General features: G+C 43.0%; 1 protein-coding gene across 1 annotated transcript; it reads left to right on the top strand.

Moving 5' to 3' along the window:
- Nucleotides 1-382: 382 nt before the first annotated feature.
- Nucleotides 383-18,507, top strand: dpagt1 (dolichyl-phosphate (UDP-N-acetylglucosamine) N-acetylglucosaminephosphotransferase 1 (GlcNAc-1-P transferase)). Its single transcript, XM_080214739.1, has 10 exons — nt 383-498; nt 595-749; nt 5,305-5,425; nt 6,337-6,550; nt 7,240-7,386; nt 9,944-10,028; nt 11,763-11,951; nt 12,357-12,444; nt 14,568-14,723; nt 16,378-18,507. The coding sequence occupies exons 2-10, from the start codon at nt 595-597 to the stop codon at nt 16,441-16,443; spliced, it is 1,221 nt and encodes a 406-aa protein (XP_080070865.1). The 5' UTR covers nt 383-498; the 3' UTR covers nt 16,444-18,507.
- Nucleotides 18,508-24,510: the final 6,003 nt, after the last annotated feature.

The following is a 24,510-nucleotide window of genomic DNA, read 5'->3' as shown; positions in this document are numbered from 1 at the left end:
AAATTTTCTTTAAATGTATCCAATAGCAGAAGGATTTGCTGAAAGCTTAGCTGAACAGGTGAGAGAACATTATTCAAATATGAAAGAGAGAGAAAGAGATAGGTGAAAGACATGCTCACCTGGCTGAGGGGAAAGACTACAACTCCCAGCATGCTGCTGGACTACGTTGTATTTGCACATGCGCAAAATTTGTCGCCTTGCCGACGCGTCTAGTTGTGGATGGGCATGCGCATTAGGTGCTGGCGCTGGTTGGACATGCGCAGCGGCGTCCGGCCGTGGTTAGGCATGCGCATTCGTGGTTGGCAGTGGCTGAGCATGCGTAGTTGCGGCTGGCGATGGCTGGGCATGCGCATTCGTGGCTGGCGATGTCTGGGCATGCGCAGTCGTTTGTTGAGCCCTATCCAGTCTCCGGGTTTGAGCGCGGACCCGGGGCTGGGGATGAGTGAGGGAAGAGCTGCCTTTCTCTGCTCTGAGATTCGGTAGGCCTGGGGTTTGCAGGTAGGCAAATCCTCAGTGGATAGTAAGGAGATGTTTAGACGCGGGTGCTTCCTGCGCTGGGGGTTTAATTAATTTTGTTCCCTTTTCCTCTCTCAGATGTCGGCGCTGCCGACCCTCCCTCTGCTCATCAACCTGAGCTGCTCCTTGCTGGGCTTTCTGGGCACCCTCGTCCTTATCCCCGCCTTCAGGGAGCATTTCATCGCAGCCAGGCTCTATGGCATCGACCTCAACAAAACCTCCAAGCAGCAAATGTGAGTGTGGGAGCCCGGGGGAGACACTGGGAGGGGCAAGTGGGGGGAGGGGGAAACACTGGTATGGGGGAAGGGGATACTGGCACCGGGGAGGGGGAACATAAGAAATAGGAGCAGGAGTAGGCCATCTAGCCCCTCGAGCCTGCCCCGCCATTCAATAAGATCATGGCTGATCTGAAGTGGCTCAGTTCCACTTTCCCGCTTTCTCCCCATAACCCTTAATTCCCTTGTCTACCAAAAACCTATCTACCCGTGACTTAAATATATTTAGCGAGGCAGCTTCCACCACTTCAACGGGCAGAGAATTCCAGAGATTCACCACCCTTTGAGTGAAAAAGTTCCTCCTCAACTCCGTTCTAAACTGCCCCCCCCCCCCCCCCCCACCTTCTTATCTTGAGGAAGGGATTGGCATGGGGGGGGAGGGGGGACTGGCACCAGAGAGGGGGGAATGGGGACTGGCATCAGGAAAGGAAGGTAACTGGCACTGGCAGGAGGTACTGGTACCAGGGAGGGGGAACTGGCACCAGGGAAGGGGAAAAGGGGGAACTGGCACCAGGGAAGGGGAAAAGGGGTCTGGCACTGTGGAGGGGGAAAATGGGGCTGGCTTTGGGGAGGGGGAAAGGGGGGAACTGGCACCAGAAAGGGGGGGACTGGCACTGGGGAGGGGGAAAGGGCGTGTAATGGCACTGGGGAGGTGTTTCCTGGATTTGCCAACCATTGGCGATAATGGTTGCACCCGGGCTGTGTCCCTCCAGCTGCATGTCAACTGGATGAGACTTGACCTGGGTAGGAACCTGTGTTGTGATGCCCTTCTGTGCCAGTGGAGAATTGCACACCGGTTTGTATGGCAAAACAGGTGTGCCTGCTGAGAGAGAATTAAAAGGGAAGAAAGTCCCTTGTTCAATCTTTCTTTCTCAGGATAGACTTGCTTCTACTCCAGCCCAGTGGGTTCTAAGATGGCTGATAAGTCCAATGTGCGACCTGCAGGCTCTGCTACAGACAGGGCAGACAGTGCTTGACGGGTAGGGTAGGTGGGTTGTTCTGAGGTTTGTGCGCTCCTGCCGACGCTTTCACTTTGCCTTTGCACGTTCCTGATATATGCATTGCCAAATGAACCTTCTCTAATTTGATCGGTCACGTGCCAGCATCTCCCAAGTTTGATCTCTTCACGGATGTTTTGCGAACATTGTTCCCACTGTCTTCCTGGGAGGCTGCTGTCATGATTGAGTTCCCTGTAGTGCAGTGTATTCAGGAGTTTGGTGTGTGGCATACGAATGACATGTCTCACCCTGAAGAGCTGGGCTTGAGTGATCAGCATCTCAGTGCTGGGCAAGTTTTACATTTATACCATGCTTTTAATGACTACCACATGTCCCAAAGCATTTACAGCCAATGAAGAACTTTTGAAGCATTGTCTTTTGTTTTTACTTCAGATCTTTACAAGTTCGGTTTTATTTATTTTGTGATTTGATGACAATAATAAGTTTAAGTATTTGTGTCACAAATAGACACATTAACACTGCAATGAAGTTACTGTGAAAATCTCCTTGTCGGCACTGTTCGGGTACACTGAGGGAGAATTTAGCATGGCTGATGCATCTAACGAGCACATGCCTCAGACTGTGGCAGGAGACCGGAGCACCCAGAGGAAGCCCGGGGACGGACAAGGGGAGAACATGCTGACTCTGCACAGACAGTGACTGAAGCCAGGGATCGAATCAAGGTCCCTGGTGCTGTGAGGCCACAGTGCTAACCATTGTGCCACCTCATAAGGTTTAGCAGCAAAGCAAAAGTCAGTTCTCAAACAATAATCTCAAGGCCCTCCTCCATACTTTGCCCAGCAGCAAGAAATGATAATCCCACTGACCGCATTTTGTACAGGCTGGGTTAATTGCTGGGTGTGCAGGAGAGCTAGACACCTGTGAGCCAATTTGTTGCATCATTTTACATAAACCCGTTGCAGCAAAGTGAATTCCATTGACGTATTCTGTGGCTCGAGCATTTTTCTTTTGATCTTCTAATTGGTTCCGCTCTGAAATCAGCAGTAAGGGGTTTGCTCACTCATAGTAAAGTAGAGTTAAATATACGCTCACTGCAACAGGAAAATATCATCTTTTGCAAGACATAGGAATACAGTTTGTGATTCTAAAGAGTTGGCAAATTACAATCCTGGTTAATAGATATATGACTCTTCAAAATTAGTGTTACTGTGACCAGTCCATGTTCAGTTGACTTTTCTCTGTTCAATTTCTTCTTCTACATACTATTTAAAGGGGCCAAAGCTTCATTTTGCAATAAATACAATCCGTGTATGGATTTTTCTCCATTTCAGAAGGAACTTTATTAAAATGGGTTGCATTTCTGTACAAAGTGACTGACTCTCATTCCAAATGAAGCAGTTCTTGGTGCCCATTCTTACTGACAGGTGATGGGGTCTTCAAGAGTCTGTTGCCGCCAGCTTGGGTCCTGGGCTACCGCTAATTTTGCAAGTCAATATTTCTATAATATTTAAGTAGGAGTTTTTGAATTTCTTTGTCATTTCTTTTGTGTTCTGATAAATTTGGAAAACGTAGCAAGTTCCAAAATGTGATTGTGTCAGTTGACAGAATTATTATAGTGGAGGAGACCATTTGGCTCATTGTGTCTGCTCTCTGAAAACAATTAACTTTCTACCAATCTCCCACCTTCTAACTCTGCATGTTCTTTCTTTTCAGATAACATTCTAGTTCCCTCTTCAATGCCTCAATTGAACCTATATGGAAGTTTTTCCTCGTACAACTTTTGCAAATTACTTTAAATCTGCACCCTCTTGTGCTTGATCCTTTCGTGAATGCAACAGTTTCTTCCTATCTATCCTGTCCAGACCCGTCATGATTTTAAACACCTCTACCAAATCTCCTCTCGGCCTTCTGCTCTCCAAGGGAAACAGTCCAAATTTATCCGGTCTATCTTTGTTGCTGAAGTGCTTCATCCCTGGAACTTGTGCATAGAATCATACAGTGCAGAAGGAGGCCATTTGGCCTGTCAAGTCTGCATCGACCACAATTCCACCCAGGCCCTATCCCCATAACCCCATGCATTTACCCTAGCTAGTCCACCTGACACTAAGGGGCAATTTAACATGGCCGATCCAGTTAACCCACGCATCTTTTCTGCATGTTGCCCTTCTGCGGGGCCTTCTTTGATATAGTTGAAAACAGTCCAGTTCAGTATGTTCACTATTTGCTTGATATTAGGGTGCTTCAGATTTTGACGCTGAAATCTTGCTGGCGTTTACACTGGTGGAATCTTACAGCCTCGCATATGATGCACCCCTGTCACAGTAGCAAGAGATGCATTCTACAGGAAGCTCTGTTTACAATGGTGGGACTATAAGATTCTGCCACTAGTGAGCTGCTCTGTGCACCACCTTCCGCTGCTGCGAAACACACCACAGAGGGGGAGGAATATCCCGCTCAGTGTCTCATTGGACCATATAATTGCTTAATATGGAACTCCCAATCACATCTCAACAATTGCAGTATGCAAGACCAAATGGAGACAAGACAGCATTAGTTTAGTCCCTCATTAAATTTTCCAAAATTAATGTGAATTGTTATATGCGGCTAAAACACGAGGTGTAAATTTGTCTTGTTGTCAATGGAAAATAAGACTTGCATTTATATAGTGCATTTCACAACCTTGGGATGTCCCAAAGTATTTTTCAAATATAGTCACTGTTGTAATTTAGGAAATGTGACAGGCACTTTTCCTAAAATGAACTAATGATCAGATAATCTGTTCTCTGTGACATTGGCTGAGGGATAGATATTATTCAAGGCAGTGGAAAGAACTCTGCTGCCCCTCTTCTCAGTGGTGCTGTGGGATCTTTTATATCCACTAGAGAAAGCAGGCCAGGCCTCAGTTTAATGGCTCAACTGTCAGTGGTTTCCTCCGGGTGCTCCGGTTTCCTCCAGCAGTCCAAAGATGTGTAGGTTAGGTAGGTTGACCATGCTAATTGCCCCTTAGTGTTCCAAAATGCGTAGGTTAGATGAATTAGCTATGGTGGGATGTGTGAAGTTATGGGGCTAGGATGGGGGAAGTGAGCCTGGGTACGATGCTTTGTCAGAGTCAGTGCAGACTCGATGGGCCGAATGGCCGCCTCCTGCTTTGTAGGGATTTTTTGAAATGAAAGATGCACCACCAACAGTGCAGTGTTCCCTGGGTACTGATTTTGTGCTCAATTCTCTGGAATGGGACTTGAATCTACAACTCTCTAACTTGGGTGTAAAATGCTGCCAGCGCGTTACAGATGACACTTCACTGCAGAAACACAAATGCAACCAGTCAAATGATAACTTTACCCCGTTGGCAGCCATATGGTTTGTTAACCTAATAAATCAATATGATTAAAGAAAACCCTGCAATATTTCCCGAAGCAGTATGATATGAGTTTTCTTCACATTGGGCAGCTAGCCCTGGTCACTCTGAAGTTTGAACTTCATGTCTGAGTTCAAAGTTGAATGTTAAAAATGTGATTCCATTCCATTGTATTTTCTGCTCGTTTGTCCCACAGCCCAGAATCCCAGGGAGTAATCAGTGGTGTAGTCTTCCTCATCATTCTTTTCTGTTTCATCCCGGTTCCTTTTCTGCACTGCTGGGTGAAGGAGCAATGTACCAGCTTCCCTCACGATGTGGTAAGTGATCTCCTTCCCTGTTTCAAAAAATGCCTTGCCTATATGGAATATTCATGTATCCCTCAGCAGCTTTCATTACACAAGTTCAAATAGTGTTACCCTGTGCACAGCACTTTAAGATCAGTACCGACCCATTTCTGAAAATCAGGTGTAACCTCCCTAGACACTACTCAAGCAGCAGAGCGGTCTTATTCCAACTTGAACTAACAAATACTTTGACATTACAAATACAATTAAAAACTGGTAAATCCAGTAAGCAGGTTACCTACATCAGTAATCTTATATAATCTTATAATCTGAAAACAGAGACAAGCTACCTAAATTGCTTGAATGCATCTCCCTGCAGGCTTCTCGGGCATCTGGCAGTATCAGTGTGAACAGATCCTGCCATAAGACATAGAAGCAGAATTAGGCCACTCAGCCCATCGAGTCTGTTCCACCATTCAATGATGGCTGATATTTTTCTCATCCCCATTCTCCTGCCTTTTCCCCATAACCTGTGATCCTTTTATTAATCAAGAACCTACCTATTCTCTGTCTTAAAGACACTCAATGACTTGGCCTCCGTGGCCATCTGCAGCAAAGAATTCTACAGATTCACCACTGTCTGACTGAAGAAATTCCTCCTCGTCTCTGTTTTAAAGAATTGTCCCTTCTGCCTGAGGTTGTGCCCTCTGGTTCTAGTTTTTCCTATTAGTGAAAACATCCTCTCCACATCCACTGTATCCAGGCCTCACAGTATCCTGTAAGTTTCAATAGGATACTTTCCTATTGCCTTTTCAGGGAAGTTTGTGGTGTGTGTGTGTCACAAGAAGGAGAGGTAAGAGCTTCATTGGAAAGTCAGCACAGGATACGCGTTGTATAAATATTGATTCTGTGCTGTGATCTTATTTGAATTTGTGCTCTATCAGTTTGTACAGTTGATTGGGGCGCTCCTTGCCATCTGCTGCATGATATTCCTGGGGTTCGCTGACGACGTCTTGAACTTGCAATGGAGACACAAGCTGCTACTGCCGACCATGGCGTCCCTGCCCCTTCTCATGGTCTACTTTACCAACTTTGGCAATACTATGATCGTAGTGCCAAAGCCCTTTCGCATTTTTTTGGGCCTCCATTTAGACTTGGGTGAGTTCTCAAGCTTGGACTTGACTATCTATTACAGATGCTGCCTGGATAATGCAAAGTGGGAGTTTGCTTGACTTATGTCTATTGCTTTGCAAGTTTGTGAAAAACTAACAAATCGTTTCCATAAGTTTTATCTTTGACATTTTCTGGTGCTAATCTGTACTCCCGAGATCCTATGCTATGTTTAAGTTGATGTCCATAACAACCCAGAATTAGTGAGGCAATTTCACAAAATCTTATGCATGGACTAACCAGCTGCTGTTTCCTGTTTGTGGAGGTGATGGCCTAGTGGTATTATCGCTAGACTATTAATCCAGAGACTCAGCTAACATTCTCGGGGCCTGGGTTCGAATCCCATTACAGACTATGAGATTTGAATTCAATAAAAAACATTTGGGAATAGAAATCTGCTGATAATCATGAAACCATTGTCGATTGTCGGAGAAACTCATCTGGCTCACTAATGTCTTTCGGGGAAGGAAATCTGTCGTCCTTACCCGTTCTGGCCTACATGTGACTCCAGAACCACATCAATGTGGTTGACTCTCCTCAATTGTCATCTGAACAACGGCTAGAGATGGGCAGTAAATGCTGGCCAGCCAGCAACATCCATGTCCCAGAAATGAATTAAAAAAAAACAAAAAATTTTTCCTGTGTAATTATCTGTCTTTTTCTATTTCCCCTTTCAGGAATCCTGTATTATGCATATATGGGAATGCTGGCCGTGTTCTGCACAAATGCCATCAACATTCTGGCTGGCATCAATGGCATTGAGGCTGGGCAGTCCCTGGTGATCGCCACGTCCATCATTACTTTCAATTTAATCGAATTAAATGGTAAGTTGACCTAACCATGGGCTTTGGATGTTGCAGCCTCACATTCTTGAAGGGTCAACATTTTCAATTTGTTTCATACATTAGGTTTTTCTTTGTTGCTTTACCTGCTCCCAGTCGAATGTTTTGGTAAAGTCATTGCTCTGACACCTGTCCGTATCTTTTTGGTTCAGCTCATGCAAACACGGGGTGTGATTTTTCAGTAACTTGGGAACTATTGGCTTAGGATTTGAAATGCCTGAACACTGGAATTTTAATCCATTAGCTGGATATAAAACATGGTCTACTGGTGATTCACAGGATAAAGGTTAACTTATTTCATAGATTCCCGTGAAATACCTAAGGCAAAATGTGCAGTATATTGCTACGGCTATTGTTGTTTTATTTCTTGCTAACTTTTAGTTCTCTTAAATAAAACCTGAAAAAAGCTGTAGTTGAAAGAAGTAGCCTCTGTTCCTTGTAACCCAATTTAGTATTGCATGGTGCAGTTAATTATAAATCCAAATCTTAAATAAAGTGAGGTAGGACATTCTCAGTTCAGCTCCAGGTGGACGTGAAGTTATAGTATGAAGCTGTGCATGACTAGACACAAGGTTAGTAAGTCACTTAGCAAAGTTTTAAGGAAGATAGGTGTGAAAAATTGATGATGTTCTTCAGGTTGCAGGGATGTAGCCCTCCTAGTGTACTTAACTTGAAGATTATTGGTGTTGAAATGATCAGATAAAAAAGCGTGCCATGTTCCCCAGTACCAATATTCTTCACACTCAGGAGCAACAATCCATGTAAAATAAAATGTAAAGGAAAGTTTAGTTATTAGTGACAAGTTTGCTTACATTCAACACTACAATAAAGTTACTGTGAAAATTCCCTAGTCGCCACACTCCAGCACCTGGTCACGTACACTGAGGGAGAATTTAGCACGGCCCATGCACCCGAACCAGCACATCTTTCAGATTGTAGGAAGAAACCAGAGCACCTGGAGGAAACCCACACAGACACGGGGAGAACGTACAGATTCCCCACAGACAGTCACCCAAGCCTGGAATTGAATCCGGTTCCCTGGTGATGTAAGGCAGAGTGCTAACCACCTTGGCACTGTGCTGCCATTTTTAAAAGTTCAAACTTTCTTTTGAAAGATCATCAACCCAAAATGTTAATAGTTTCTTTTTCCACAGATACTGCTAGACTTTCTGGGCATTTCCAAGGTTTTATATTGGATTTCCAGCATTTAGACTTATCTTGACCTTTTAAAGAATGTTATATAAATATAAATTATTTGATTTATGAAGCAGCTTGTTACATGGGAATAGCTGCAATCTTCTGTCGCTTTAATTACTTCCAAACCAAGGCTTAAAGAACGAGTTTAGTGTAGGTGCAATGCGTTGAGCTGTCTTGAGAAGTGTGCAAGTGACAGGTTTCTGATTTTTCACTTAAACTGGGATGAGCAAAAAAGAAGGCAGTGGAGCTATATCATTTTGATCTCCGATTTGTGTTCTCAGCTGATCCCAGCCTATACAATGCTGCAGTTGGTCCTGCTACGTTTGGCTCACCCCTGATTGCAATCTGCTGGTAGTGATGGAGAATGGGTGTCTGTGTAGTTGCGAGTGGGAGACGGAACAAAGTAACGGAAGAAGTGAGAAGTGCAATGGAGGGATTTGGGGGGGCAGTTCAGCAGATAGAGGCACCACGATTGAAAGAGTACCGACAATGGAGCAAACAGGCTGGGGAACGAGGAACGAACCGGGCTCGGCAAACTACTCGGAGGGAGAAATGCCAAAAGAAATTGATGGAAAACTGGTCAAGGCAATGAAAAGCTTTGCTATGAAGTAGGTTTTTATATAACTCCTTTAATGACCTCAGGTCCCCAAAATGCCTTACAACTAACAAGGTACTTTTGAAGTGTAGCCACTACTATAACAGAGGAAACAAAGCAGCCAAATGTTGCACAGAAAGATCCCACAAGTAGCCTCTGTGATACCAGATTTTTTTTTTGTTTTAAAGCGATTTTGGTTGTGCCAGGCCACACATGGCGAAACATCCTGTCAAGAAAGGCCTGTGTTTAGAGCTGAAAGAAAAAATGCTGGAAAATCTCAGCAGGTCTGGCAGCATCTGTTAGGAGAGAAAAGAGCTGAGGTTTCGAGTCAAAGCAGTCTTTTTGGTTTCAGATTCCAGCATCCAGAGTAATTTGCTTTTATCCTGTATTTAGAGATTATCTATTTGTATGAGCTAATCAAGGCTATCAGGCAGACTGGAAACTACACTACAGCACCAGTTAGCAGAGCAGGCTCGAGGGGCTGAATGACCTGGCTGTGTTCCTATGGGTCAGTAGCCACAGTGGGCAGGGCCAAATATTAGGAATTGTGTTTTTCTGAAGTTAGATAATAGAGGTTCTTTTCTGTGTGCCAGTGAAGTGACACATTTTAGACTGTGAATTGGCAAACAGCATTAGGGAGGAAAACAAACTTGTATAGAAGGGTTAAAGCAAGTGATTGCATCTGTTCCATGTAATGGCACTAACTCATGTATCTGAGTTAAATATTAATTGGTGTTTCTCTTTTAGGTGACTACAAGGATGACCACATATTCTCCTTGTACTTCATGATACCATTTTTCTTCACTACGTTAGGACTGCTGTACCATAACTGGTACGACAGCTTTTTACATTTCTGTTACTTACCTGGAATCACCTGCACTGATATTTGCACTGTTATTTTCTCTTTGCTGTGCATGGCTTGGCTTACGTCTGTACGCGATAATTAAAATATCCAGCAAGCAGACTGAGTTCAAAAGGGAATTGTAAAGAAGCAGGAGGGCAAAAACATTTGCAAACAAAATGTTGTATCTTGTGACCACGAACGCAACAGGATGGGATTTGGTCCTTCCAATTCCTTAGGCATGTAGAGTATCCCTGGGTATAGGAGGTCATCAGGAAAGTAGAGTTGAAGCCAGCAATCAGACCAGTGATGATCATATCAAATGGTAGAGCTAGTTCAAGGGGCCAAATAACCTCTGAATTTTTTGTAAAATTGCCGATATCAAACTGCACTGAACTTAGAGCACAGAAGCAGGCAATTACAAGTGGAAGAAATGTGACTGTGGCCAGCACCTAAAATTCCACTGAATTCATAAATTTATTAAATCCAGTAAGGAATCTCAAGTACGGCAGTGGCTTGGAGGATGATCATCCAAATATTAATACAGTCCTGGAGGACCCTGTCTTAACCACGTTAACACAATGTCAGCTACTCAAAGGACGGCCATTCTGTCTCTATGAAGCATTCTTTTTATCAGTATTAGTTAATCACCTATCGCAGTGCCCAGTAACAGATGGTGAAGATATATTCATATAAGATGACAACAAAGTTAGTAAAGAAAGTTTGAATAATGCTATTAATTTCGTAAAATACTGAAATCGATGAACCATTGGTATCCATTTGCAGCACACCCCCGCCCCCCCCCCCAAAAAAAAGGAGTTGAGATGCAGTGTGGCTGAAACATATTCATGACTGTTGAATCACGATGAAGCAATCACGAAGTGTGACAGTACCTTTCGATGATAATTCAGTCAGCCTTCCACCTCCTCGTTTTCCATAACATTGGACCATGAGAGCATGTGTATATTATTGCCAAAACTGATTGAGGAAAGGTATAATCTCCTCTTTCTTCTGCCATCATGTTGGTTAATGTATTTGGTTCGTGTTTTGCAAAAAGAATGCCACCACCTACAAGTTCCTCTCCAAAGTCACACACCACCCTGAATTGGAAAAATATCACCGTTCCTTCACTGTCACTGGCTCAACATTGTATCATAAAATCCTACAGTGCAGAAGGAGGCTATTTGGCCCATCAAGTCCACACCGACCACAATTCCCTATCCCTATCCCCCAGGCCCTATCCCCATAACCCCATGTATTTATCCTAGCTACTCCCCCTGAGACTAACAGGCAATTTAGCACAGCTAACCCACTTAACCTGCACATCTTTGGACTGTGGGAGGAAACCAGAACACCCAGAGGGAACCCACACAAACACAGGAACATGCAAACTCCATACAGACAGTGATCCAAGCAAATGCCCACATCTGTGAGATAAATTTTTAAAGACTCCTTTTTTAAATAATAAGTGCAAAGAAAGTGTAGTTAAATGGATAGTAGTGGCTTCAGCACTCTTGGAAAAAGCCAGAAAGCACTGCAAAAACGTGAAACTATATGTAGAAAGAAACTTGAACATGGGGGTCACTGTACATTTACAGCATTAGAAAGTAGAAGGAATAGGCAGTCAAATTCCTTATCCCACTGTGATTTATTCTTTATGCTGAAGCTGTGCTGCAGCTTGTTGGGGTAAAGCCGTTCTGACCCGTGCTCCTTCATGTGCTGCAGGTATCCATCTAACGCCTTTGTGGGCGACACATTCTGTTACTTTGCGGGAATGACTTTCGCAGTGGTCGGGATCCTTGGCCACTTCAGTAAGACCATGATGCTGTTCTTCATCCCTCAGGTGCTCAACTTTCTTTACTCGGTGCCTCAGCTCTTCCACATCGTTCCGTGTCCACGACACAGACTGCCAAGGTACGTTCACATCACTGGGATCTTCTTTAAAAATCAGAGTGAGATTCTCTCCTCCTCATGGTAATACACTATCTCTGATAGAGGGAGGAAATGAGCAATCTGTTTCTAAACCTCTGCCGACCATCTACTTAAAGTCAGGAAAATTAAATCCACTGAGAAAGTACCTTCTGAATGTGAACTAAACGTTTGCATTGTCAGTATCTAATGTTAAACTTTTGAAAGTTGAGTCGAGTGTGGATTCCAACCAGCTTCTTGTCTATTTAAAAGTTGCCTTAGATGCTGTGTATAAATTGTCTGTAACTAGACCTTGTACTTGCATGTATAGTATAAATAATGTGTGTCAGAAAATCATACATCAATAGCAATCATGTTTGCATTTTATTCCTTCCCTATTTTCACACCCAGATTAGACCCTAGTACAGGAAAGCTGGGCATGAGTTACTCGAGATTCAAAACCAAGGATTTGCCTCAACTCGGAGACTTTATATTGAAGGTATTTGTTTTATTTGGAACTGAGCTCAAGAGTTAGGAGTGGGGTAGGCCATTCAACCCCTTGAGCCTGCTCTGCATTCAGTAAGATCATGACTGATTTGATTGTACCACTTTCTTGTCTGCACCCCACACACACACACACAACAACAACCCCCACTCACTGCCCACCACCACCATCAAACCTTTCATTCCCTTGTCGATCTAACTCAACCTTGAATAAATTCAATGATCCATTCTCCGCTGCTCTCTGGACAAAGAATTGCGCAGCTCATTGACCCAGTCACACCAGTCGGAAATCTGCCTTCAACGAACAAATGTTGAAAATGAAACCTTCCACAAATAAAGTTTATTTATTAGTCACAAGTAAGGCTTACATTAACAATGCAACGAAGTTACTGTGAAATTCCCCTAGTCGCCACAGTCTGGCGCCTGTTCCGGTCAATGCACCTTAACCAGCACATCTTTCAAAATGTGGGAGGAAACCGGAGCACCCAGAGGAAACCCACACAGACATGGGGACAACATGCAAACTCCACGCAGACAGTGACCCAGGCTGGGAATCAAACCTGGCATAGTGAGGCAGCCGCCTTTACATAGTCAACAATGACAAAGTGCTGCTAGTTCGCTGAAATAAGTGACTATGTTATTGTTAAGTGCTGTGTTTGAGATGTGATGAGGTGGGGTATAAATCTAAGTTATTTTTTAATGAAACTGACAGCTGCGGCTCAGTGCACATTCATGCCTTTTGTGTCAGAAGGATGTTCAAGTACCACTCTTGAAACATGAGCACAAAAGTTCAGACTGCCACTCTGGTGCAGCACTGAGGGAGTACAGCACTGACAAAGCTCGTGTCAGAGTTGTGGTTGTCCTTTCAGATGGACGTAAAAGATCCCGTGGTGTTACTCCAAAGAAAACCAGGGGCGTTATCCCCATTGTCTTGGCTAATATCTATCCTTCCATCCACATTGCAGAAACAAATGATCTGATCATTAGCACATTGCTGTTTCTGGGAGCTTCCTGTGTACAAATTGGTTGCCACATTTCCAACATTGTAACAGTGACTACGTTTCAAACAAAAACCTTTATTGTCCGTGCAGCACTTTGTGATAAGAATCCCTACAGTGTAGAAAGAGGCCATTTAGCCCATCGAGTCTGCACAGATCACGATTCCACCCAGGTCCTATTTCCGTAACCCCACATATTTAGCCTGCTAATCCCCTGATGCGGAAATACCAGTGTTGGACTGGAGTAGGCACAGTAAGAACTCTCACAATACCAGGCTAAAGTCCAAGTCGGAGCGTTGCCCCTTCATCAGGAGCTCCGAAAACTTATGCTACCAAATAAATCTGTTGGACTTTAACTTGATATTGTAATCCCCTGATATTAGGGTCAATTTAGCATGGCCAGTCAACCTAACCCACATGTCATTGGACTGTGGGAGGAATCCAGAGCACACCCACACAGACACAAGGAGAACATGCAAACTCCACACGGACAGTGACCCGAGGCCGGAATTAAACTGGCAGTGAGAGGTAGCAGTGCCAGCCACCATGCCGTCCATATAACTGGATAATCAGAGTTGTTGAAGAATTGTATTGGAATATAGGCTTTTCTTTCATTCTCTTGATCAGAATTGTAATTTTCCTTTTAATGTCCTTGAGCTACAGATTTTGTAATTATGTCAATTTATCTAAGTTAATTTTGTCCACATTATCTTTACCTACCCACAATTTCCAGCTTTCTCTTGGAGAAGATGCTTTTATCCAATAACTTAGACATAGAGCTTTTGATCTATTAGCTTCAGATTTCACTTTATTAAAAAATCCAATTCACATATACTGACCTGTGACAGAGCTGTTTGCATATTCAAGTGATGAAATGATTAGTGTTTAAGATGCAAACGAACAAATAAAAATCTACTCCTAAAATGAGTGGAAGTTCATGCTCTGTGAGAGTGAGACAAATCGATAGAAAACACTTTTCTCCATGGGAAATACATGCCAAATACATGACCTAATGCGTGAGTCACAGAAATCATGTGGAGGGAATTCCTTGAGTAAAGTAAGTTGGCAAACAATGAAAACTGTTCCCTTTGCAGGTGACTGTTAATGCTTTTTCTCCTAGGTGGTTGACAAAATCCGACTGGCGGAGGTGAACCGTGGGGTTGGAGAAAACAATGAGTACACGGAGTGCAACAACTTCACTCTGATTAACTTTGTAATAAAGTTGATAGGTCCAACACATGAAAGAACCCTGACCATTATTCTTCTGCTCATCCAGGTGAGGCCTGCAGCAGGAAGCAAACCCCTTGCAACCAAGTACACTGAACTGATAGTGTAAATGAAAGATATTGTAAGACATTAGTTGTCGCTGTGTATACTGCATTGCTTGAAAAAACATTAGGTGTTTCTTACTATTTTGCTGTAATTCCTTGTGTTCAATTATTTGTAAATGGCTAGACATAGCCTTGTCTGCTTCAACAAATATATACTTTTATGACCTGAGATCGCCAACAAATTCTGTTTCGCTGTGGTCGTGATAGGTTGAGCGGGGTTTCATCAGAATGATTGTCTGTAGAATGGGAGGGTGGAAAGTGGAATGTTGCAGAATCAGTAATGCATGGTGCTGTTAGAGCAGATGATAAAAACAAAAAATAGGTGGAGGAGGCCATTTGGCCCTTTGAGCTCTAACAGCAGGCTTTAAGCCTGCTCTGCCATTTTGATCATCGCTGATCATTCAATTCAGAAGCCTGATGCCGCCTTACCCCCATATCCTTTGATCCCCTTCACTTACATCTAACTGTGCTATGTCTAACTGTTTCTTGAAAACATATGATGTTTTGGCCTCAGCTACTTTCTGTGGTAGCAAATTCCACAGGCTGACCATACTCTGGATGAAGAAATATCTCATCTCTGTGCTAAACAGTCATAAATAGGCTTACATTAACATTGCAATTAAGCTACTGTGAAAATCCCCTAGTCGCCACACTCCGGCGCCTGTTTGGGTACACTGAGGGAGAATTTAGCACGGCCAATGCACCTGACCAGCACATCTTTCGGACTGTGGGAAGAAACCGGAGCACTCTGAGGAAACCCATGCAGACGTGGGGAAAATGTACAAACTGCGCACAGACAGTGACCTGAGCCAGAAATCGAATCTGGTTCCTTGGCACTGTGAGGCAGCAGTGTTAACCACTGTGCCATCGTAATCTTGCAGTCTTTCTGAACAGCTTTCCCAAACTCCTGACAAATTTTGAATTAAACCATGCTCCTATGTTGGATGTTTGCAGCCAGTAGAGAGAGGATTTTTGTTTCTTGCTTCTGGACTGAATCCAGCATCAGGAAGTAAAAAAATTGTATGCTTTATCCAATTTGACCAAATGTTGTTGCAACATTAATCCTTATATTTGATCAAATCTACACCAAAAAAAATCACACTAGAGAGAAAGTAAATTAGGGTGGCATAGTGATTAGCGCTACTGCATCACCGCACCAGGGATCCAGGTTCAATTCCGGCTTCAGGTCCCTGTCTGTGTGGAGTTTGCACATTCTCCCCATGTCTGCATGGGTTTATTCCGGGTGCTCCGGTTTTCTCCCATGCTCCAAAGACGTGTGGGTTAGCATTGCACATTTAGCATTGGCCCCTTAATGTCAGAGGGATTAGCAAAGTTAACTTTTAAAGTTTATTTATTGGTGTCACAAGTAAGCTTACATTAACAATGCAGTGAAGTTACTGTGAAATTCCCCCAGTCAACTCAGTCCGGCTCCTGTCGGGTCAATGCACCTAAGCAGGGTAAATATGTCGGGTTACGGGGAAAGGGCCTGGGTGGGATTGTTGTTGCTGCAGGCTCGATGGGCCAAATGGCCACCTCCTGCCACTGTTTTATTTCTTGTGTTTTTAACCTTCCATTTGTCTTCTCACCCCCAATATCCAGGTTGCTGGAAGTGCATTTGCCTTCATGGTCCGCTACCATCTGGTCCGCTGGTTTTACGATGTCTGATTCTCAACCGAAAATACTTGAAGTACAATATCGGTATTCTTGCAGTTGGGGTGGGTCAGGCTACTTTTCTCTTTTTCCCGTTACTGCACACCCCCCCTCAGTGGATTGTGGAATGTCAGTTGCTGCTCTGGATGCAAGTGCTTGGGTTTTTGAGGGATTTGTGTTTTGAACATAAGTACGTTGTCTCATTGTTAAATAATGTTGCTGAAGATTAGGTTTTGCAGATTTTTTTTGCTTAATTTGCTTAGAAATTGCAGGATCAAATGATGGAATGGGGAATGCGCAGTCACAGTTCTGTTTTTACATTGAGGGATCACTTGAAATAATAAGATGACTATGTTTCCTCCAGTTTGTGTGGGGATAATTTAAATTCTATGTAAATTTTTCCTAATATGTACTTCATTGCTGTATGTTCCTCTAGAACTTGGTGCAATATTTAAGGGCTTTTTCTGTTTTACTTTTAACAGAAACTTTTGAATACCTTAAGTCACAGAGACATTTATTTTCATTTCGAGACTACTTGTCACCTTCAAATATCTTTTAGTTCTATAGATTCTGAACTCCAATGTGCACTAAGGCAGCGTAGCATTGCTCAAGCTCTGTATCATTGCAGTTCGCTGTTCAGATGTGGAAACTTGACATTCTGATCCAAGTTCAGCCATAAAATAGCCTTTCCAATCGTGTATTAGGATTTAAAGGGTGTCTGTTAGTGTTTATGCTCTGGATCTTCAGTGAAGTAATAAAGATTTTGAGAATTCAGAGCAGCCATCACTGAGACAAGACTGTACACCAGCAAGAACCAAGGAGAAAGCTCATCGCTATACCTGAGCGTCTCCCCCATCCCCACCCCCACCCCACAAATGTTGTGCAGTTTGAAAGGTTGAGTATGATATTATCAAATGTTAAAATGGCCTCTTTGCCAATGATTCGAGATGTGATATCAAAGGATATGCATTCAGAGTGTGCAAAGGGGAGCATCCATTTTAAAACTGCAATAAGTACCGAATTGAACTGCGCTCGGGTGAAAAGCTGACAATGCAATCTGGTTAGGTCGCTTGTTCTCCAGCGCCCATTACAGTTTTCCCAGACTATGCAAAATTTCAGCGATGATACATTTACAACACTCAGAATGGAACGGCAAAGCGTAATGATCTGACAAATTGACTAAATTGCCGCCCTGATTTTAAAAGGGTGAGTGCAATCAAAGGCTACAGAGAGACAAGCAGCTCCCTCAAAAGTGGTTTGTACGTTAAGAGATGTGACTATCCTATCGCACCAGCCACTGGTTAGCAGTAAGTCTGTTATTAAACAGCCTGTTGCGGAGGCCAAAGATCCAAAGAAATTACGTGTTAGTTCAATAAAACCAAAATGCTGTGAGAGAGAGTGCTGGAAGTCTGAGATGATGGCTAAAAGGGCTGGATGCTCTTGACAGGCCAGGCAACATCTGTGGGGAGCTGAAACTTTAGGTCAGTTGACCTGAAGCATTAACTCCCCATTGGGCTGCCAGACTTGTTGAGCATGTCCAACATGTTTGTCCACTGTCACTTAAATTTATTTTTCAAGAAAAGAGAGTGAGAAAATGGAGAGAGGGAACGTACATAAGAGCTAAACGCAGAATGCATGAAGCCCTAAAAAATTCCGCTTGAAATATTGCTGGCCAGCTTCAAAAGTTGTAATTTATTTCTAAGTTCAAATCAAGTTTCGAAACAACTGATTTGAAAATGCAATTGAAAATATTATTGTTAATCTTGACAGCAGACAGGTAATAACTTAAGTTGGCACTGTTAATTTAATCTTAGTACTGGATAAGAAGCAGAAATACTGTAATCTGAATATTTTGAGTCTAAGAAACTTCTCGCTGTGAAGAGCCGTTGCAGGCTATGCACATGGTTCTTGAAATCCTTAGCCGAGCATTTACTAGTCCTTAGTGTGAATAATTCGCACTATTAAATTGTCATTGCCCTAGAGTGACACTGATTCAGTGCATGGTAACTGGAAAGATTACTGAATGAATAAGTGAATAAAGTGAAGTGAAGAGCATATTGCTTTTTATATAAAAGATTATACTTTGTGTGTGTGTGTGTGTGTATATATGTGTGTGCGTACAACTGAGACTGTGATACTTTTGGTATTTGACTGGATAATATAACGGCAAACATGGGTTTGAGAATTATGCCTTCAGCATCTGAATAAAATCTTTAAAGAAAGTAACTATTAAATGCACTGACTATATATCACCGCAATATGTGCACGTAGCAAATACAAAAGGGAACTGTTTTACATTGCTTTATTCATTGGGAATATTGAGGATCTGCTTTGTTCTGGTGCCAAACAAAAAGAAAAACTTGTATTTATGTAGTGCCTTTCACCAGTTCCTGTCATCTTACAGCACCTTATAACCAATGAAATATATAGGAACAAGAGTAGTTTGAACCTATTCTGCCATTCAGTGAAATCACGGCTAATCTGTTATCTAATGCCATATAGTAAGAAGTCTCACAACACCAGGTTAAAGTCTAACAGGTTTATTTGGAATCACAAGCTTTCAGGGTGCTGCTCTTTCATCTCGTGAAAAGGGGCAGCACTCCGAAAGCTCGTGATTCCAAATAAACCTGTTGGACTTTAATCTGTTGTTGTGAGACTTCTTACTGTGCCCATCCAAGTCCAATGCTGGCATCTCCACATCATAATTCCATATACCCACTGTACTCACCTTTGTACCATATCTTGTGATAAATATCTTTGATTAACAGAAATTTGTCAATCTCAATGCAATATGCAGAAAAGGACAACAAACTTCTCACAACCACCCTATCCATTTCAACTTATTTCCTAGCTTCATTCCTGAAAGATGTCTCCTCATTGTAGACTTGACTCACAAATATGGTTTTTGTCAATTTGTGCACACCAAGGTTCCAAAAACAGTAAATGTGATCATCTGTTTTAGTGATATTGATTGTGGGAGAAATATTGGCCAAAACTCTCTGGCTATTATTCAAAGTAGTGCCAAGGAGTCCTTAATCTGAGAGGGCAGATGGGACTTTAGGTTAACATCTCTGATAATGCAACACTTTAGTATTATGTTGTCAGTGCAGATTTTGTGCTTGGTCTCTGGAATGAGATTGAACTTGAGGCACGAGTGTTACCTAATGAGCTGAGGTTGATATCTATCTTGGGAGAAGGCAGCATAGTGGTAATGTCACTGGACTAGTAATCCAAAGATCCAGGCTAGTGCTCTGGGACATGGGTTCAAATGCCACCATAGCAATTGGTGGTATTTAAATTTAGTTAGTTAAAAAGTGGAAGTCTCAATAAAGGTGACAATGAAACTATCATTGATTGTTGTAAAAATCCATCTGGCTCACTCGTAGAATGAAATCTGCCATCCTTACCCAATCTGACCTACATGTGACTCCAAACGTGGTTGACTCATAACTGTCTTCTAAAATGGTTTAGCAAGCCATTCTGTCCAAAGCAATTGGGGATGGGGAATGAATGCTGGCCTTGCCAGCAATGCCCACATCCTATGAAAGAATAAAGACAAGAATACCTGGTGTGTCATATCTGGCTTCAAACTTACTCATGCCATTGAATTGTGATCACAGTTAGGCAACAATGATACAGCTTAGGCTCCATTGTTAAAAACTCAGGCATCCAATCTGTCTCAAGGGATGATGGACAGTGCCTAAAGTGTCTGTCACTTATGGATTGTCACAGTAAGAAGTCTCACAACACCATGTTAAAGTCCAACAGGTTTATTTGGTAGCAAAAGTTCAGATGATTCATATGCCCTGTTTGTGAACAGAACTCCCACTTACCTGACAAAGGAGCAGTGCTCTGAAAGCTAGAGGCTTTTGCTACCAAATAAATCTGTTGGACTTTAACCTGGTGTTGTGAGACTCCTTACTGTGTTTACCCCAGTCCAACGCCAGCATCTCCACATCATGACTTATGGATTGAACATTGTGTTTAAGATTATTTATTAATGTCACAAATAAGGCTTACATTAACACTGCACTGAAGTTAGTGTGAAAATCCCCCAGTCACCATATTCTGATGCTGTTCGGGTACAGTGAGGGAAAATTCAGCATAGCCAATATAACTACCAGCATGTCTTTCGGACTGTTGGAGGAAACCCATGCAGACATGGAGAAAACATACAGATTCCGCTCAGTGACCCAAGCCAGGAATTGAATCAGGGTCCCTGGTGCAGTGCTAACCACTGTGCCACTGTAACAGAAGGAGAAGCTGATTCCTAAGTGGTGGTATCTTGCACAGCAGGTACAAATGAGTAGCATTGTCCTGAGGTCAATGTTTTTTTTCCAATGGTGGGCTTTCTTCAGCTGTTCTTTTCTTTTGCCCCCTGATTTTTCCCACACCTTTGCTTGTCTCCAGGCACTCCGGTCAGTAGCAGAGGCATTCAATATATCAATTTTGATCCCAGCAAGTTCCAGTTGCAGACATCCTTTTGTCACACACATGGGCAACATGTTGATCTTGTGCTGAAAGCAATCTTGCCTGGAGGATGTCTTTGGGAATGTGACCATCATCCATTCAGCTCACATAACAGAGTCACCACTGACCCAAGGGTAAACATGCTGGTGATCTGTGGTATGTTTCTATGTTTGGCACATATGTCTTGACAGGAAATGGGGGCTGCATAAGTTGTCCACACCTCACTATTGGAAAGAAGGGATTTGAGAACACAAGCCTGGTTCACAGAGCTCTATAATTTTGATTTTATTTGCTATATTGTTGTCACATGTATTAGTATACAGTAAAAAGTATTGTTTCTTGCACATTATACAAAGCGTACCATACATAGAGGAGAGTGTAGAATGTTACAGTCATAGCTAAGGTGTAGAGAAAGATCGACTTAATGAGAGGTAGGTCCATTCAAAAGTCTGGTGGCAGCAGGGAAGAAGCTGTTTTTGAGTTGGTTGTATATGATCTTAGACTTTTATATCTTTCTCCCAACGGAAGAAGATGTAAGAGGGTAAGTCGGGGTGCGTGGAGTCTTTGATAATGCTGGCTGCTTTTCTGAGACAGTAGGAAGTGTACATAACATAAGAAGGAGGAGCAGGAGTAGGCCATCTAGCCCTTTGAGCCTGCCCCGCCATTCAATAAGATCATTGCTGATCTGAAGTGGCTCAGTTCCACTTTCCCACTTTCTCCCCATAACCCTTAATTCCCTTGCCTACCAAAAACCTATCTATCCGTGAATTAAATATATTTAGCGAGGTAGCCTCCACCACTTCAACGGGCAGAGAATTCCAGAGATTCACCACCCTTTGAAGAAGTTCCTCCTCAACTCCGTTCTAAACTGTCCCCCCCTTTTCTCGAGGCCGTGCCCTCTAGTCCTGCTGTCCTTTCTGAGCAGGAAGAATCTCTCTACCTCTACTCTATCCATCCCCTTCATTATCTTATACGTCTCTATAAGATCCCCCCTCATCCTTCTAAACTCCGACAAGTACAGACCCAGTCTATTTAGTCTCTCTTCGTAGTCCAACCCCCTCATCTCCGGTATCAGCCTAGTGAACCTCCTCTGCACTCCCTCCAAGGCCAAAATATCCTTTTATGTTCTATCCCCCTTGCTATAAAGGCCAGCATCCCATTCGCCTTCTTGATCACCTGCTACACCTGCAGACTGGGTTTTTGCGACTCATGCACAAGGACCCCCAAGTCCCTCTGCACCGTAGAATGCTGCAGCTTTTCGCCCTTTAAATAGTAATCCCTCCTACTATTATTCCTGCCAAAGTGGATAACCTCACACTTGCTAACATTGTACTCCATCTACCAGGTCTTCGCCCTCGCCAGTAGACAGTGTCAGTGAATGGGAGGCTGGTTTGAGTGATGGACTGGGCTTCATTCATGACCCTTCCTAGTTTCTTGCAGTCTTGGGCAGAGTAGGAACCATAACAAGCTGTGATACAACAAAAATAATGCTTTTAATGATGCATCCATAGAAGTTGGTGAGAGTTGGAGCGAACATGCCAAATTTCCTTAGCCTCCTAAGAAAGTAAAGGTGTTGGTGGGCTTTCTTAACTATAGTGTCAGCATGGAGGGACGAGGACAGGTTGTTGGTAATCTGGACACCTAATAACTTGAAGCTCTCGATCATTTCTACTTCACCCCCATTGATGTAGACAGGGGCATGCCCTCCATTACGCTTCCTGAAATCAATGACCAACTCCTTTGGTTAGTTTGCTGTTGGTGCGCACTCAATTTTGACATGACACCTGTTCCTTTGGCAATTCTGATGCTGATTTTGGCATCAAGGGACAGATGGCTGGTAACTGTTGATCTAAGATATGCGAAGCTGCGAACCGTCTCCAGTGTGGGGCTGTCAATCAGAAACTAATACAGGGTAAAGTAACTGGCATAATACTACTGAGAAAATATAGCAGAATTATTACACACTAAGTCTTTGGTTGCCCTATGGTAAATGAATTGCACCTATTTCCCTGATGCTTTTCAAAACAACAAAATTCTAGATTTTTGCAACTGTGTTGGGGGCAAGGGAGGAATAAAAGGATCTCTGAACTATCATACGTCACAGAAACAAATTAGCTGTATATTATCATATTGCTGTTTGTGAAAGTTGTGTACAACCTGATTTCTTCATTTATTACAACAGTGACTAAGCTTCAAACCTTCTTCAAAAACGTGGCAGTAAAGTGCTTTGTGAGATCTGCTGTTCATGAAGGAGGTTTAAAAATGCCGAGGCTTTTTCATCCAGCGCTAATGAACAAATTTCTCCCGCTTCCACCTTTGCATGACATTAGAATTGTGGGGTCATTGGTACAAGGTAGTCACTAATAAATTCAATGGGGATTTCAGAAAAAAGAGAATGGTGAGAATATGAAGCTCGTAACACAGGGAGTAGCGAATAGCATGCATGCATTTAAGTAGGAAAAGGTTGATTGAATATACTCCTGGAAGTTTCATCACATGACATGCCCCCATGGTTAAGCTATTACTCAGTCAACAGATCCATCCTTGTTTTCCTACTGCCTTCCTGCAACAATTATAGAATCCCCACTGTGCAGAAGGCCATTCAGCCCATCAAGTCTGCACCAACTCTTACCCAAGAAAGCAAAGGCTCGTTACCCAATTGGATGAAGTTTGATTGTCAGCCAAATATACCTTTACCCCCCATTTTCAATTTTTTATATCTGGTAAAGAGAAAATTTTCAAAGAAAATGACAACAATCTTCTTTCATGATCCTTCTCCAAGGTTGTACGTATAGTGTCTTGAGGGTTGATCTTCAATTCCTGGAGACTGCAGGGCAATTCTTGAGAGTTGGCATCCCTAGAAGCCATGTGTGCACATGAGGAAGGAAGGAATAGAGGAAACGTTGACACGGTTAAATTAAAGGAGGCTCTTGTGGAACATTTTTTAAAAATTCATTCATGGGACATGGACATTGCCCATTCCTAGTTGCCCGAGGGTAGTTGAGAGGCAAATACATTGCTGTGGCTCTGGAATCACATGTATGCCAGACCAGGTAAGGATGGCAGGTTTCCTTCCCAGAAGAATATTAGTGAACCAGATGGGTTTTTCTGACAATTGACAATGGTTTTGTGGTCATCAGTAGATTCTTAATTCGAGATTTTTATTCAATTCAAACTCCATCAGGATTCAAACATCTAACGTTAATACCAGTGGGCCATCGCCTTGCTGGCATAATTACCCCACTTGGCCAGATAAGACCATAAGATACAGGAGCAGAATTAGGCCATGTGGCCCATCGAGACTGCTCAGCTATTCCAACAGGGCCTATAAGTTTCTCAACACCATTCTCCCGCTTTTTCTCCGTAACCTTTGATTCCCCTTACCCCCAATCATGAATCTATGCGTCTCTGTCTTAAAGACACTCAATGTCCCTGGCCTCCATAGCCTTCTGTAGCAATGAATTACATACATAGAGTAAATGGTACTCGAAATGCTTCGGCTTTAATCTCTACACTGCGGCGGAACCTTTCCTCGGCGGTTAGAGTTCCAGCGGAGCCGCCCGGACGCTGAATAGGTCGGACACCACTCTCCACCAATCAGAGCCCGGAGCC

This window comes from Carcharhinus amblyrhynchos, chromosome 29 (genome assembly GCF_965287045.1).
Source record: "Carcharhinus amblyrhynchos chromosome 29, sCarAmb.v2.hapA, whole genome shotgun sequence".
NCBI classification, from domain to species: domain Eukaryota; kingdom Metazoa; phylum Chordata; class Chondrichthyes; order Carcharhiniformes; family Carcharhinidae; genus Carcharhinus; species Carcharhinus amblyrhynchos.
Note: the sequence above shows the minus strand (reverse complement) of the source record. Positions and strands in the feature narration are given on the sequence as shown.